The sequence below is a fragment of the Anolis sagrei genome, chromosome 2 (genome assembly GCF_037176765.1).
Source record: "Anolis sagrei isolate rAnoSag1 chromosome 2, rAnoSag1.mat, whole genome shotgun sequence".
Taxonomy (NCBI): Eukaryota; Metazoa; Chordata; class Lepidosauria; order Squamata; family Dactyloidae; genus Anolis; species Anolis sagrei.
In genome coordinates this window covers 82,669,003-82,685,390 of record NC_090022.1, presented here as the reverse complement: position 1 = coordinate 82,685,390, position 16,388 = coordinate 82,669,003, and the positions used below count along the sequence as shown (strand labels likewise).

Genomic DNA, 16,388 nt, shown 5'->3' with positions numbered 1-16,388 from the left:
ATGGAAAGATCAGGGTAATTTGATGTCAGTATCAAATTTGGAAACCATCAGACTTTTAGAAATTAAATATGCTTCCTGACATTTTGCGGAGTAGATGGCAAGAACGGGGGGGATTACAGGTGAAGCCCTGATGAGCTGTAACAAGGAAATTGAGAGAGGATATTTTCCTTTAATTTGGAAGAGCACAATTTAGGAAGAACTTCATGCAATGTAAAAGAAGGGCAGAGGTAACAAAGCAGATGCTGGAGACAAGACAACATTCAAGTTGGACATTATTGTCCAACCCACATTCAGTTGAAGGCCATGGAAGAGGAGTTATCTGTGCAGTGTTTACTGTGCATATAGATGCACATTTGTTTGTGCATTTGTTTGCATATTTGGTTGTATATCTAGTTGAGTATCCAGTTGAGCATTTGGTTGTATATTTGGTTGTGCAACTTTGTCATTTAACACAAGAATTACGTAATGTAATTCATGCATCACTGTATCCATAGCGGATACAACCTCAATATAAAATATCGACCTGTGTATTTGGAAGGAGTTAGCAAGACTTTGACATCTCATGGGCTGAAGCCAAGTTTTGGAAAAGTAACAGAAAGAGAAAACAAGAAGCGATAGCATTTTCAAGAGAATGAACTAAAGTGAAGGAGGGAAGTAAACTGTCAATCCAAAAAGTAAGCGAAATGGAAAAACTTCTGAGATAACAAGGCAAACAGTGCATTCTTGGTTGCAGGAGAAGATGTTAAAATCACTTCTTCAATGAAAATACTTCAGCATTTTTTATTTAGATTGCAGTCCTAAGCCTATCTAGTCAAATGTTCACTCTCTTGTATTCAATGTGGATTTCTTCAAGGTAGATAAGTGTAGGATTTGCAGCTTTGATTAATACCAATGAAAAATATGACTGAGTGAATTTCGCAGGAAGAAGCCATCAGCAGAAGCAGGCTAGTAAGGAATTTTCTCTGGAAAAATGTATACTGCTCTTCAGTGACAATGTAACAGCTGCCATCCTATTGGTTAGTCCCAGTAGAGTAGATCTATTCAGTCAATTGTATTGAATGATGAGTCAACACATGGACATCTCCAATGGATTCAGTGAGTATATTCTAGTCAGGAATGAAAGAATTTTCAGCCAATGTCTTCACATCCACACAGTGAAGCGTAAGACCCTTTTCCTTACAAAGGAAGCAAGAGACTGGTGATAGGAAAGTAAGATGAAAGTGGAGGCAAAAATTTGCTAAACATCAGTAACAGATAAGTGCTGCAAGCAAACATAAATTTAATATGAAGACAATTAATACAAGTAAGTGAGCAAACAATATCTATTTAAAAAACTTGGACTTAATTTGGTCCCTGAGGAAGAGATGTTCTTTTTAAAAATCCAGCTGCTGCTGTAGGTATCATGTGACCCTTCAGGCATTGTTGGACTCCATCTCCCAGCATTGCTCACCATTAGCTATACAGGTCATGGTTTTTGGAGTTGGGGTCCAGCAGAAACTAGAAGCTTGTATGAGTCTAGCTCTGTCACCAGATCCATCAAATCAGTTGTTGAATAATTGAGTGGAAATCTAGAAAAAAAATTAAATTGAGCCTATTCTAGATGAGACTATTAGATAAGGATTTCGGCTCTGATGTGTATATTTTAGATTCTATATAACTATTTTCTAGTACTTTAGTAGAGCTTTATTTCCTGTAAGCCAATTTTGAAACAAAAAGCCTCATAATAATAATAATAACTATAATAATAACTTTATTTTATACCTCACCTCCATCTCCCCAAAGGGACTCGGGATGGCTTACACACAGAACAAAATGTCTACAATACATAAGGCAAAAACAAAAAAGCAAAACAATCTATTAAAAACAAAATACAATTAAAATAAAACATAGCAAAACATAACAATCAGATAAAACACAATTAAATAAACCATTGGTGTATAAAAACAGCAGCCTTAAAACTCAGTCAGACAATACACAACAAAATAAAATAGCCAGAAATACTAAGATGGGCATAATCAGGCTATAAAAAGGACCAGGTATGGGATAATGCAAAACAGCATCGAATTGGGCCTGAGGATTGGAAGAAGTGCAGAGAACAGAGTACTATCTGGTGAGTTTGGGACTGGACATTTATAAGTAGGGACTAGTCATTCTCAAATGCTTGTTTGAAGTATCACACTTAATATTACACACACATTTTTATAAATTGATATCAAATTGCATATCAAACTATGCCACCAGCTATACATTGTGGCTATTGTTCGCTTTTTTCCGTTTAGACCTATGAATGGAGTCAAGACAATATGGTCTGTGGGGACTTCAGTAAAAACCATGGCTTCCTCTTTTGTTCTCTCTTGTTCACTTTCTCTTCGGATTGAATAATCTCCTCTGTTCTTTTTGTCAATTTACAACACAACATTACATTATTATGTCCAAGCAGGATACCAAAATATTTAAAAAAAACAAATAAGTCTGTTCTCTCCCCCAATTCATGGTCAAATCCTGACCAGAACAGTCTTTTCTTTCCTCTACAACACTGAAAAGAGGGCATATCCCTTATTTTATATGACATCCTGTCCCTATCTGTTGTACACAACAAGAAAACCAAGCCTGCATTTATAAGAGACCAACTACTTGAAAGAACTGGGTTTTCCAACATTCAGAGGTATTATTGTACCATACTAAATACTGTATAGTTTTTATAGTATTACATTCAGTTTCACAGTTCCAGAGATAACTATGTTCTACAAGTGTCCCCAAGGAAGTCAATCAGGATTTCAAACCAAGATTCACATTCACAACACTGAAATGTATGTTGACAAAATCAGATAAAGATTGCCAACTTGTTTGCCACTGTACCCTTTCTTTTAATAATGATTCTCCTTGATTGGAGCGTGAAACTCTTGATTAAAGTTGATTCAAGTACTGATCAACCTATGGCTAAAAATCTTGAAGCACTTTTAAAAATCTGAAATTTCCATGTTGTGAACAATAATCAAGTTTAACCCCTTTTTGTAACCAACTATGACATTGGTGCAGTGGAGGAAAGGTGGAAGAATTCTTTATTTTTCTAACAAGGACTTCCGATTACCTGTCCTTGCTCAACTATTTTATATTACACACTGAGAATGAAAGCTGGTGATAGAAAAATCAATTTCTATTCTTTGCAGCATAGTTATATTTGAATAGCCCTCCCATGAGGAGTTCAATGCCCAGCTCCTGACTCTAGTCAAACATAAACCGCAATGGTACAGAAACTCTCCCTAGAAGCCAAGATGAGTAAGCTGTCATGGGAAGACATGATTCAGTAGAAAAGACAATAATGCTTGGTAAGGTGGGAGGCAGTAGGAAAAAAGAAGTCTTTATTACAAATGGATATCAACATCAAAGAAGCTTCAGCTGCCCTAAGTTTTCAAATCCTATTGATAACAGGGAGATTTGGAAAACTCTCATTTTTAAGGTCACCATGAGTCAAAATCAATTTGCAGTTAGCAAAAAAAAAAATTGCATCAGCCTTAATTAACCTTTAAAGCAATCTTAATCCCACTGGAGTTCGGTTTAAAGTTACAGGTACATAAAAACTGTCCCCATTATCACAGGCATTATAGTCTGACAAAATGGTTAAGAACCTAAAAGATTCTCTAAATTATTTTTATGATGGTCTTCTTCTGAGTGATATCATCAGCCAAAATCTTGAATGGCTTTATATTTCAGTTTATTAAAAGATTAAAGGAAGTGGCTGCTCTTTTACTGAAAAGGCCAGTTTTGTATCAATATTTCAGTATTATATATATACACGTGGAACATTTATATTAACCCCGTTGTGTCTGAACAGATATTGTCCCATTCATCCCTAACAACAAGCAGCAAAGACTGTGCCAGAATCAAAAAGATCACACAGAATTTTTAAAATGTATAATTGTTGTTGTTCATTCGTTCAGTCGTCTCCGACTCTTTGTGACCTCATGGATAATTATTTATTGGCAATTAAATTTATTGGCAGAAGCCAACACACAGCCTTTCCAGCTAACACAACATCGATTTCACACTACAAGCAAACAAGAGAAATTCTTCCCAAAGTAAACTTTGATGAAATGTAAAAAGCCCACCTTTCAAGAAATTGACAACCAAAAGCCTAATGAAAAAATTCTAGTAATTCCTTTGAGACTGTTTTTATATCAGTCAATCCATTGATGGTTTAATAAATGACTTTCTTTATTTGTTCCCTACTTTCCATCAGTATTTTCATAATTTATCACAAAGCCAGTCAAAAAATTAAGAGTGATGCATTCCTATTGGGGAAAATTAATAATTAAAATGATTTAATAACAAATGCTTAATAAAACATCAATATTGGAACAGTTCACGATTTCACCCAGCTTTTTTAAAAACTGAGTTAGCCTTGCTGATTAACTGCAGCAGGAAAGGATCAAAGACAAATACCACCACTTTCCTCTAAAAATACTGCTTTAATTGATCTCCATAAACATAAGCCCCAGAATGGAGGCCAGGGGACTCAAGCCCCCTAAGACTATATATGCAGGGGCTTCTGCAGTTTTAGAAATTATCTGGAAAAACTGGACCAGTGTGACTCCTATGTAATTGAGGCTCTGCAGACATTATCAATCAAAAGTGTGCCAAATGAACACATAAAAAATATTGTCAGCCATTGTCATTGAGCGTTACCCTCAACAAGGAGCCCCCAGTGATGCAATGGGTTAAACACTTATCACATAGGTCACATGATCGAATCCAGGGAGAGCGCAAATGAACTCCTTCTGTCAGCTCCAGCTTCCTATGCGGGGACATGAGAGAAACCTCCCACAAGGATGGTAAAACATCAAAACATCCAGACATCCCCTGTGCAACATCCTTACAGAAAGCGAATTCTCTCACACCAGAAGTGACTTGCAATTTCTCAAGTTGCGCCTGACAATAAAGGCCATCTATAATCTACACTCACAAATAAGCTACACCAAGCATACATACACAAACATACACTCACAAATAAGCTACACCAAGCATGTGAAGGACACTAAACATCATTCTTTTTAAAGGATGAGAAAAGTATTTGGCCATCTTCTTGCAAGTACCTGCAAGTAAATAAAAAGGATCGCACCCTACCTGCAAATGTTGAACTACTACCACTACCTCATACAAGCACACCTTCAAAACAATTCCAGGGTCCTTGGTCATAAACTGAAGGAGCATTTAGGGGAGAGGCAAAAACCTTGGGACTAGAAAAGTCATGACAGAGCAGCATGAAATGGCAATAACCATGGATGATAGAGAAACTGCCGCCCGCTCAAAAAGAGCTGACGAGGGAAGGTGCTTATCACCATGGCAACAATACTGGGGCATTTCGGAAAAATCGGCGTATTGCTTGCTTTTCACCTGCCAATCTTCCCCCTTCCTTGCTTCTTTCTCTCCCTTCATACCGTTAACTCTCTCCCTGCAGGAGGCAAGCTGTGACATTTACACTCCCACTAATAAGCCGGCTGCATGATGGGCAAAGCACCTTGGGAGAGCATCTGTCACAAAGCCCAAAATGACATGGCTCTGCTGCTCAGCAGAAGGGGTTCATTCTCCTGGGCATTTTGTATAGGATTGGTCCCTTTCTTCCTAGTCTATTATTATTAGTGCTATTAAGTCTGGAGCGTGTACAAAAACAGCAGGCGAGGGCTTTTGGAGCCAAGAAGCCAAGGCAAACCATGGCAGGCAGAAATTGTTGCCTTGCCTTTGCAGAGAGTGTGTGTGACCGCAGTGCCAAGACGCAACTGGGAAAGAACTGAGATGGCAAGACAATAACTATTCTTTCCACATACACAAAGGCCACTCTGCAATTAGAAACAACAGAATTCAAGCAAACTAAAATAAAATAAAGAAGCCACAAAGTACTTCTTTTCCCATTCAACGCTTAAAGGTAAATTGTGATAATCCTGCCACTCTCCCCCCCCCCCCCCAATACCTTTTGTTTTTTTCTCACTTTCAGTATTACTTTTTTGGCCAAGTTTCAGTCAGCCTTGTACGCTATGTTTTTAATATCATTTTCTCTAGTCTATAGTACTTGCAGTAGCAGGAGGGGAAGCTATTCTAATGATTCATGTCTCTCAGATGTTTTCCCCCAATATGAATGTTAGGCCTCGAGACATTGACCAGATGGGTGCATGGCACAGTTCTTGCAGAGCCATTTAAACTTGGATCTATTTCAATGTTTCTCTACAATGCATGTCCTTATTGGAAGCACACACTGACCTTAAGAGTGGTAAAGCGCTGATATTTGCATATGTTTCCACCAGCCAATCTTTAAAATCTATGAGATTTTAGAGAAGGGTATATACTCCATGAACCTTTAAACATTTCACTTTCTTTTCCTGTTTCTCCCCAATTATTTGTTTTAATAGCACAAAGAGCATATCTTGATCTAAACACTCATAAATCGACTTGGGAACACAGCACAAATTGTTCTTTAACATAATAATGAGACTATACTGCAGAATTTTTCCATTCCACCAATGAGTAACTAGAAGCAGGGAGTTTGAACATCAGAATTTTAATTAGATGAGTATTTAACTTTACTCCCCTTTTTGCCATGTGGGGCAACACAGGTAGCCAGTGTGACATGTCACCCTATCTGCCATCTGATGGAGAAAGGAAAGGGTGCCAAAGTACCCTCTCCCATCCCCTTCGTGTGATAAGGAGAGGAAGGAGGGCACGTGGAGTGCCACGAGCCACCCTCGCATGCCTTCCTTTCACCGGTGATTGCCAGCACAATGGCACAGCACAAAAGGGCCATGTGAAGAGGTCCTGTGCCAAATATGTGGTGGTCCTCTTTGTCAAATATGAAGGCTTTGTTCATTGGCTTAAATTCTGGAGTTAAAGTCTGACTATTTATAGCACTGACTCTATTAAAAAGGAAAGAATATTTTAATCAATGCATGCAACATTACTTTGATTACACTTTCAACTTCCTCTGGAAAGCATCTTGGAAAGTCTGCTCATGAAACTCCCATGCCATTGTTTCAAAATGAACTTCAACAAAACTAAAGATACATCAAGAAGCACAGTAGTATATTTCTAGAAGCCACAGCAGAAGAAGCTTCAGGTATACTCAAAGACCTTAATCTGGTCAATTATTTATTTTATTTATTTACTTTATTTGTATGCCGCAGTTTCTCAGCTCGTAGGCGACTCAACGCGGTTTACAACAAGAGCAAAAATTCAATGCTAACAACATACACTATTTAAAAACAATTAACACCGTAATATACTAAGTAACTACACATCAATAGACAACACATTAACATCTCATAACTAGAATCGTGATCCAAACTCGTCATCCATAATTCCGTTTTCTTATATTCATTATATTCGTTGCACTGTTTATCCAAATGCCTGTTCAAACAGCCAGGTCTTCAGTCTTCTTCGAAACACCATTAACGAGGGGGCTGATCTAATGTCCATGGGAAGGGCGTTCCACAGCCGGGGGGCCACCACTGAGAAGGCCCTGTCCCTCGTCCCCGCCAAACGTGCATGTGATGCAGGCGGGATCGAGAGCAGGGCCTCCCCAGAAGATCTTAAAGTCCTGGTGGGTTCATAGGCGGAGATACATTCGGATAGGTAACTTGGGCCAGAACCGTTTAGGGCTTTATAGGTCAATGCCAGCACTTTGAATTGTGCCCGGTAGCAGATTGGTAGCCAGTGGAGCTGGCGCAGCAGAGGAGTTGTATGCTCCCTGCGCTCCGCTCCTGTTAGTATCATGGCTGTCGAACTCCAGATAACTCCAGACGAAAGTAGACCCATTAATTTTTTTAATGCCGAGAATCAATACATATGCAAATACCATAGACTCAGTAGGTCTCTTCTAATTAAGACTAATAATACAATTTAGACTATTGATTTTGGATATGTGGCCTTCAGCTGATGAATAGCTAAGGTTTACTCAGGAGCTATTGGATAGAAAAATAAATAATGCCAGTACCCATTTGGGGGCGGGGGGCGGGATTCAATCAGAGTTAGAATTCACTGGGATCCCTCCTGTTCCTTTGGGCTTGAATTAAGGCAGACACATATTCTAAAATGTAGTAGACGGATTGATTTTTGGAGGGATGGAAAGTAGGGCTGGAAAGAGAAGAAATCCAAGTGTCAAGAAACTGTGTTGTGTACAACTCTAGATTGATGAGAATCTGCCGTTCAGGACTTATTTTGTATAGTATTTCACATGATTGAATGAAATGAAAGATTGTTACTATGCAAGAAAAAGCTGTTTCTGTGGGAATGTGTAAATTTTATTCAGAAGATGTCCCAAATTTTAAAAACAGGGTTTTTTGACGACTGCTCCCTAGTGGAAACAATTCCTAAAATTAATCATTGCTTCCTTCAAGGAAAAACTAAGTGAAGAATCACATCTCTAAGTGGAGGTATTTCACATTCTAAAGTATTTGATTAGAGCACAGGATATTGTCACTAAATTTTAGTGACAATGTGTAGACCATCCCATTGACAGGATTGAAGACTTATAGCAGTCATAACAAAAATAATTCTTTTTTGTACATGAATATATCATTTCAAGGGCCTCAGAATCCAGGAAAGATTTGGAATACAGATCCTGGGATATAGGGCAATGTAGATCCAGCCTCAGATGCATATACATATAAAATCCTTTCTATCTTACCTTTTCAGACAGAGCAATTTTCCTGGGATTTGAAAATAGATAACATGAGATTCCAGCTGCCCAAACATTTCTTTTGAGAACATCAGATAAAGCTCAGCAAACGTCTGTCATCTCTGCATTAACTAAGAGGAAAATGGCATTTTGCACATTTAGATTCAGAACCAAGTAGTTATTTAATTTTTCTGGCATTTTGATTGAATCAGATGATACTAGAATATTAGTCATATTAGGCACCAGTGTTTTCAATTCCTCTAATATAAAACTGAAAAACTCAAGTTTCTTCCTATGTAATAATTATACCAATTTAACATGTTCAGATGAATTGGTAGATGCTTATAAAATCAGGTTATAATCAGAATAAAGGGCAAAACATTATTAAGTGGTGACTAATCCTTATCAATAAAATAAAGAGTTTAAAATACATTGCTAGAAAATAGACATAAAATAACTGCTTTATTAAAGAAAAATCTATTGCATATCTAGGGACAGAATCCATTCAGTGTCACTGCAACCTGGTTTTAGCACAATGGAGGAAGGACGTGATGGAGGGGAATGGAATAAGTGATTCTGATTTGTTGCTCAGCAACAGAAGTTGCGGGGGAAACAATCAAAGAAGAAAGGAACAGGCATTTCTAAGAGAGTGGGTTATTTTAGGAGTGCAAAGAAATTGGGAACTAGCAAATGTCAGCACACAGATCATTTTTTTAAATCAATAACTAAAACTAGCTAGACATTTGGGACAAATAGATATCTAAGAGTGTGGAATCTTTATAAAATAATCTAGTTAAAACCTTTCCCTAAGAGTTAGAAAGCCACAGCCATGCTGAAATGTTTAGTCATTTTTGTGTTTCCAGTTGGAGAAGGATATTTAAGATATAAAGAAAGGCTGTTGAAAGGTCATATGTGTATTTCAAAGTGGTGGCTCCCCAGTGGTATTGTTATCCTATTAAGTATGTATGTCTAGCTTTTAAGAAACCATGTTAACATATTCTTTCTCCCCATTCCCAACCTCTCCACAACCCTTTCCCCCTTTCCTTTCTCTTATAGGACAAAACAAGTGCTTTGAGTCTCAGCAATGTGGCCGGTGTTTTCTACATCCTCATCGGTGGGCTTGGACTAGCCATGCTGGTTGCCTTAATCGAGTTTTGTTACAAGTCCAGAAGTGAATCAAAACGGATGAAGGTGGCAACACATTCACAGGCCTTTCACACCTTCTTTCTGATACCAGCCAGATTCATCATAGCCTTTTAGAAACACATTTAGCCAAGGTCAAGATGGCTCTTAGGGGAGAAATTATAAATTTAGGGACCCGAAAACAGTCCATCACACCACCTACACATTTTCTTTTCTAAATAAGGGTTTTTTTCACAAATGGTTTATTTTTAAGATTGTTAAGATAAAGTATGTTGAATATTCTTAAAACACAGACACAAAAGGGAATGTGTTTTGAAATACAACTTAGAAATGAAAACAGACCAGGTTAATTCACTCCTTATACCTGTTAAAAGGCTAATTTCAGTTGCTCTAGGCTAATGTCTTACTTGGCTGGCCTTGAGAAGCCATTGTGGGGAATCTGTCATTGAATATTTGAGCAGATTGAGACACTGTAGCATCACTGAAAGCTCCAAAGCTGTGAAACATCTTGCCTCTGCCCATCAACTTAGTTTTATTGAGTGACCTGTGAATTTATGTCACAAATGAGCATTTGTTGCACAGTCAAAGTAACAGTGCTGCATCTGTTTTCTAGTGTTCATTCTTGTAAAGAAAGCACACGAGAACAATGTACAAACACAAAATGCAGATGTAGGAATCAGATTGTAATTTCCAGTATTCCTCACCTCACTGAGGGGTATGGACCAGTAAAATCCCTTGCAATTTTAATTAATACTGCTGCAGCGATACAGAAAACATAGGGTATGAGGTGGCATTGAACTATTTTATCACTGATAAAAAATAGAATATGCCAACAAGTATGTAGTTTCCAAGCTCTGAGCCAGACCAAGAAGTATGTCTACCCTGGTGAAAGTTGTATACACAAATGTAACCATCTCAGAGGACATAGTATTATTGTTACCATATGAGCAAAGCTATTCCTCACACAGATTGATAGTTGTCTCTTCTACTTATGATAACACGAATCACTAAGGACCTCATCACATTGAGGTGAATGAGCTGAGTGATAGCAGGGGGATTTGCAATAGATTGTGGTGAATCCAGCATAGGGTCTGGGGAACCCGTTGCCTTGCACCTCATCCCACGGGAGGAAGTGTCACTGCCCAGCTTCCCCCCATTCTTCCCTATTGAACACGTGGTCCTGGCACTGCCTGTTATGACAGTTTGATCTCACTTTAGGAACAAAGTCCTAATAGAAGGGATCCAGAAGGCCTCTGTGCCTGAAGTGAGGTCAAACTGTCATCGGATAGGCAATTTTGCCAATGTGATGAGATAGAAAGACACAGCACCCTAGAAAAAAATAACTCTCCCAAAACATTTCATTTTGAAATAACTCCTGTTCATCATTCAGTTACAAGTTTCAGGACTAGGTTTTTGGGTTAACTACATTAATCACCCAGCAACAACATTACATATACTGCAAGTAGCATAGATTTACAGATTATCAGAGTAAATTTGTAATCTAGCCTCTGATTTGTCAGTAAAGTAGGAATATGAAAACAAAGCGCATTTCCAGGGAAGAATATTTAGAAATGAGTGAGAGCTCCCTGATCAAATTCCTCTTCTGGTCTATTCTGCCCTCCAAATGTTCCTCCAGAGCCAATATTCTCCTTGTTGAACTCCTGCCTGACTGGGTCAGGAAATGAAAAATGTTGATTGATTTTCTGTCGATAGGTTGGGAAATCTTCTCCCTGTCCACCACTAACCACCATATACAAGCTGTGAAGAAAATGTATATGGAATTCAAGTACGATTTTCTCTATCTCAAGTGTATATGCAATGGTAGCTGTCCCCCTTCCACATCAGAAGGGCAATGAATTAATGTATGCCAAACATTAAAGAGATATCCAAAGTGTAGAGCCTATTTTGGGTGATGAATATCTCATTTAATGTTTGCACAAAATCTGGAGTGGGTTTACTACCCTACGGACACAATTGTCACTAGTGGCCACTCTATATAACAGAAATTTAACAAATGAAATAATGTTTTTTGTAACTGAATGCAGCTATTTTACAATAATAGCAGTCTTTCTACCTTAAAGAGATACTTCACACCTGGTTCTTCTGAGTGAAGGTTAACAGGATTATGGATCTCATCACATTGATGAGGTCCTCTAAGCCGATTCACCAGTCTCCATGGTGAATTGGTGAGGCAGCAGGGAAATCCTAGCACCCCACATCCCACCTGACTGGCAGCAATGCTTCCCAATCACATGTGGGGAAGCCTTACTATGCAGCTTGTCCTCACAGTAGCCCCATTGTTCCAAATATCCCCATCACACTGCCACCTCAGTTGAACAACAATGAGCAACAAGCCCCATTAGAAATGAGACTACCTCATGTTATGGGCAGCAGGGGGCTCCATCGCTCAACTAGGACAGCAGCGTTCTAGGATGCTAAAACTTCATCATGTGATGAGGTCCGTACAAAGAACAGGGATGCACAATATACACCAATGACCATTTTGTAGCCTCTTCAAAACACTGGCCAACACAAAAAGTGCTGACATGATGGCAAAATACCAATTTTTGTTCAAATGCTGATAAGTAATCTCCTTGGAGTGCTGTTGCTGCAAACCTAGTTTTGATGTTGAAACAGGGAATATGCTTTGGGGGTGGGCAAGAAGCATTGCTTTCTATACTTTAACCACCACAATTCATCAGCACATAGCAATTGGGTGGATAGCATGCTGTAGGATGTGAGGTGGATCCGTTACTGAATCCACCCAAGTCATATATCCCTAGGACATAATTTGTCATGAGAGACGGTTCAAGGAATATTGCTTAGTCCAGTGTGGTCACCAGTGAATGTCAAGCTACAACAACTTCAGTTTAAAGATGCCTACATTGTGTATGGAAAGCACCATAAAGGAGTGAAATGGAGTGGGGGGGGGGGGACCAAAAGAACACGTAGTTTGGAGATAAGGAATAGTACTGAAATGTAGCTTATTGTGATTATGAAACTACTATTAAGGACAGGGGGAGACCCCCCTTGTCTCTCTCAAAAAGGGTTTTTGTTTGATCCCACAGCAATCAATCAATGAAGCCATACGGACATCAACCCTTCCCAGAGCATCTGCAGCAGGAACCAGCAGTGGCGAAAATGGACGGGTGGTGAGCCACGATTTCCCCCAAACCATGCAGGAGATTCCATGCATGGGTGACAACTCTGGGATGTCCCTGGGAGCAACAGGGTTATAACTGCCCTTGACAGATCTTCTGGGTGAGAGCGGGGTCTCCCTAGCCCCAGCCTCTCCAGTGCTGAACCAAACCATTCAAGAAGAGGGGCGATGCAATGGATCTTCCAAAGGAAATCAGATCTATTTTCCTTTCTTTTTTCTGTATGTGTGTGTGTGCGTGTGCATGTGTGTGTATGTGTCATTTATTTTACAGTAAATCCATAGGCAGAAGAAAGTACAACCTGTACTGCAATAAGGAGAGGGCAACTGGACTGAACAGAAATTGGAGACATCCCTGAGTACACGGTTACAGGAACACTGAGGAAGACAGCGCCATTTTGTTTTTAACTTGGTTGTTAATAAGTTCTTAGTGTGTGCAATATACATTTTTCTTACTAATTCCCGTGACACCAGGGTAATATCAGCCCTGCCCTGCTCAACAGTTTAAAATCAGGTTTAGTTTGGGATGCAAACCATAAATGTCTGCGCTACTAACAAGAAGAGAAAAATAAATGAACAGACACATTTTGAGACAACAGGACTCTACTGTATTTTGAAGTTGTTTCAGCATGGCTGCTTAGGCCATTGAAAGAGTTCTCCATTCCACTGTCAAATGAAGAACTTTGAGAACAGTTGAAAGGGAAGCCTGGCATGGTGTAACCCAAAGAAAGACTTCTCAAAATGAGCCCAGTGGTTGGATCTGGATTTGGGATGAGCCCAGGGGAAAGTGGCAAAAGTGATCTTTATCCCAGAGTTTGGAAATGGTTATTTGACTTAACATTTTGTGAGAATGGGATATGCTTCAGTTCCCAGAATGTGCATCTGGTGGGCTACCACATGGACAGGTTAGTAGCCACCTCAGACCACAGCTGTTTCCTACATAGGGAGGGAGGTGGGTGGGGTGGGAATCATAAAAATACAAAATGATATATTGCATATTCTCCATGTCAGCCTTTTCAAAAGTGAAGAGGCATTTATCAGCCATTTCCTGCATTTCTGTAAGATTTATTTTCTCTAAACAGAGAACCACTTATCACTAGTTAGTCAGATTTAAGACACCAGAGTTGTCCTCTGCAATTGGGCTTGTTTAGTCTATGTGGGCCATATTTGTGGGCATTCCATAGATTATCTAGGTCACACTAGATTTACTAAGCCAAGAAAACAAAGAAACTAAGAATTTAGTGAGTGATACCAACAAGGAAGGGCATTCACCTAGATACAGCCTTCCATAATATTTATTTGCATCTGGCCCTGATTTAAAAGTGAGAGAGAAAATATCAGTTTCAGGACTCAAATCTTGGCCAGCAGCATTATGACAAAAGCCAACAGACATGGTTTCCATCTCATCCATCATCATGAGGGGAAATGGAACATGCAGAACCGACCAGCTGGTACCCTGCTTGCTATTGAAAACTTTGTCTGTCATCCAAACTCCAAGCCTGCAATGAAACACTGAAAACTACACAGCTGATTAAAGCACAAGAAAGTGGACTTGCTAGCAGTATTTCCCCCCAGTCATGTGTGCATTACATTGAAACAGAAGCTTCATTTTATGTGTGTGTGTGTATGTATGACATCACCGCCATCTACAGTGAAATTCTTGAGCAATGTGACAAGCATTCCCCAATGAAAAGTATGTTAAAGGGGAGCAACTCCAACTCCATTAAAGGCCTGGAGGAGACCTGACCCTTCCCTTGACAATCCCCGTCCTCAGATATGCATTTGCCCATGACTAGATGGGTAATGCCAGACTCTATAAGGGGCTAAAACTTCCTCCAAGTGCCAGTGCAAACCCAGCAGTTTAACAGAAACTCATTATACCTAAGCTCTGAGACCTGCGGGTAACATAATGCATAAAACAGGAAACAGGAAGGGAGGCAAAAAGACTGGACAAGAATGAACCAGAGGCTTCAGACTGACAAGGCTTTGCTGAAGGGATCATCCAGAAGTAGCACGTGTGGGATTTATTTTGTTTTTTAAAGTGCAACTGGCAACTGGCTCTAAAACAAGAAAGCTTTCATACACAACTTGCTGTGCTTGTACAGTGTCAACAACCATTAAAGACTAGACTCTAGGAACTCATTTTTTCCACTTAACACTTTGCTGTCCTCCCTCCACCTTTTGTCTTGAGATGGCGCCTTTGTAAGACTGGCAACACAGAAACTGCAAATCCCCTTAAGAGGGCACAGCATGCCTAGTGCCTGTTTGTTTTCTCTCAGTGCCAATGGAAGTCTTTCTGTCTTCATCTTTTCGTTCAGCTATCTGTCAAGACTGGGATCTCGCCTCTGATAATAACTCTTCACAGTCTTGTTCTCAGTGTGTGGTTGTAATTTTTTTCAATTTTTATGTCTGCCTTATGTTTTTGTTTTCAAGTTTAGTTCTGTGTGTGTGGCTTACAGTGCACACCAAATCAAGCCTGCTTTTTATTGGGAAATCTTTTTGGATGTCCACAAAAATGTGATACTTCTTTCAGTCTCAAGAACATTCATAGCTCCCAGTAATTATTTTCCACCTTAAAGTGCAGTGGAAACAGAGAGTGAGAATTTCCTTCTATATGAATTGGAAAAAAATGAGTCCTATAAGAAACTTTTTTTTAAAAAAACCAACACTTTCTGTTGACTTTGTGGCAAATGAAAAAAGATCTATGTGATAATTGAGCCAGCCAGTTAGATGGGTTTATGGGACGAGCCTTCTATGATAGGACAAATGCCTGTGACAATGGGACACAAAATGCGTCTTTCAAATGTTTTTGATCAGTGGAAGGGTGGGAGGAGGAAAAGTAAAATGACACGGAAAAAGAGGGGAAATGTTAACTTGTAATATGTATTTTTACTACACTTTTCTTAAATATAGAATAATGGAGTTGGGGAAGGGACATTGACCTTTTTCTCAACAAGAATCCATATTTAACAGTTTTGGCTTTCATTAAATTTTGCTCTTTGGTACCTGGATTTTTTATTTGAGAGTTCTATTTGTTTTCAGTCTCCATCTCTGGGCCACTAGAAATGTGTTGCAAATTTGTAACTTGCCTTTTATTGATGCGGAGAAAAAAAATTATCTGAAGCCTTTATAATATTGATGCAGCCTCCATTTTCATTTAGTTTACATATTGCTCAGTGCCAAGCCTGGATGAACAGAGGAAGAAACAAGTCTTGTTATTATTTGAGCATTATTTTCAAACTTCCTGGCAGCACAGAATCAAGCTATACATGGTGGGTTGCTTTCCCAAAAATTTATTAGAATAAACATTAACCAAATCATTTCATACATGTTTGTTCAACATATTGAAGACTGCCTTGGACTCTATGGAACAGTGTATTTCTACAGGGCTAAGAACACCTAAAGCCTGATACGGATTTATTT

At 39.1% G+C, this 16,388-nt stretch overlaps 1 protein-coding gene across 6 annotated transcripts in view; it reads left to right on the top strand.

Annotated features, from left to right (window-relative positions):
• GRIA1 (glutamate ionotropic receptor AMPA type subunit 1) overlaps positions 1–15,976 on the top strand; it is a 280,772-nt gene extending 264,796 nt beyond the window's left edge. For 4 of the 6 annotated variants that reach the window (XM_060765501.2, XM_060765502.2, XM_060765500.2 and 1 more), the window contains 2 exons: positions 9,722–9,856; positions 12,856–15,976. In XM_060765501.2, the coding sequence (XP_060621484.1) occupies positions 9,722–9,856; positions 12,856–13,047 (327 nt within the window). In that variant the 3' untranslated portion in view covers positions 13,048–15,976. The remainder of the gene's footprint in view (positions 1–9,721; positions 9,857–12,855) is intronic. The other 2 variants (XM_060765503.2, XM_060765504.2) reach the window with 2 other exon arrangements.
• The last annotated feature ends 412 nt before the right edge of the window (positions 15,977–16,388 follow it).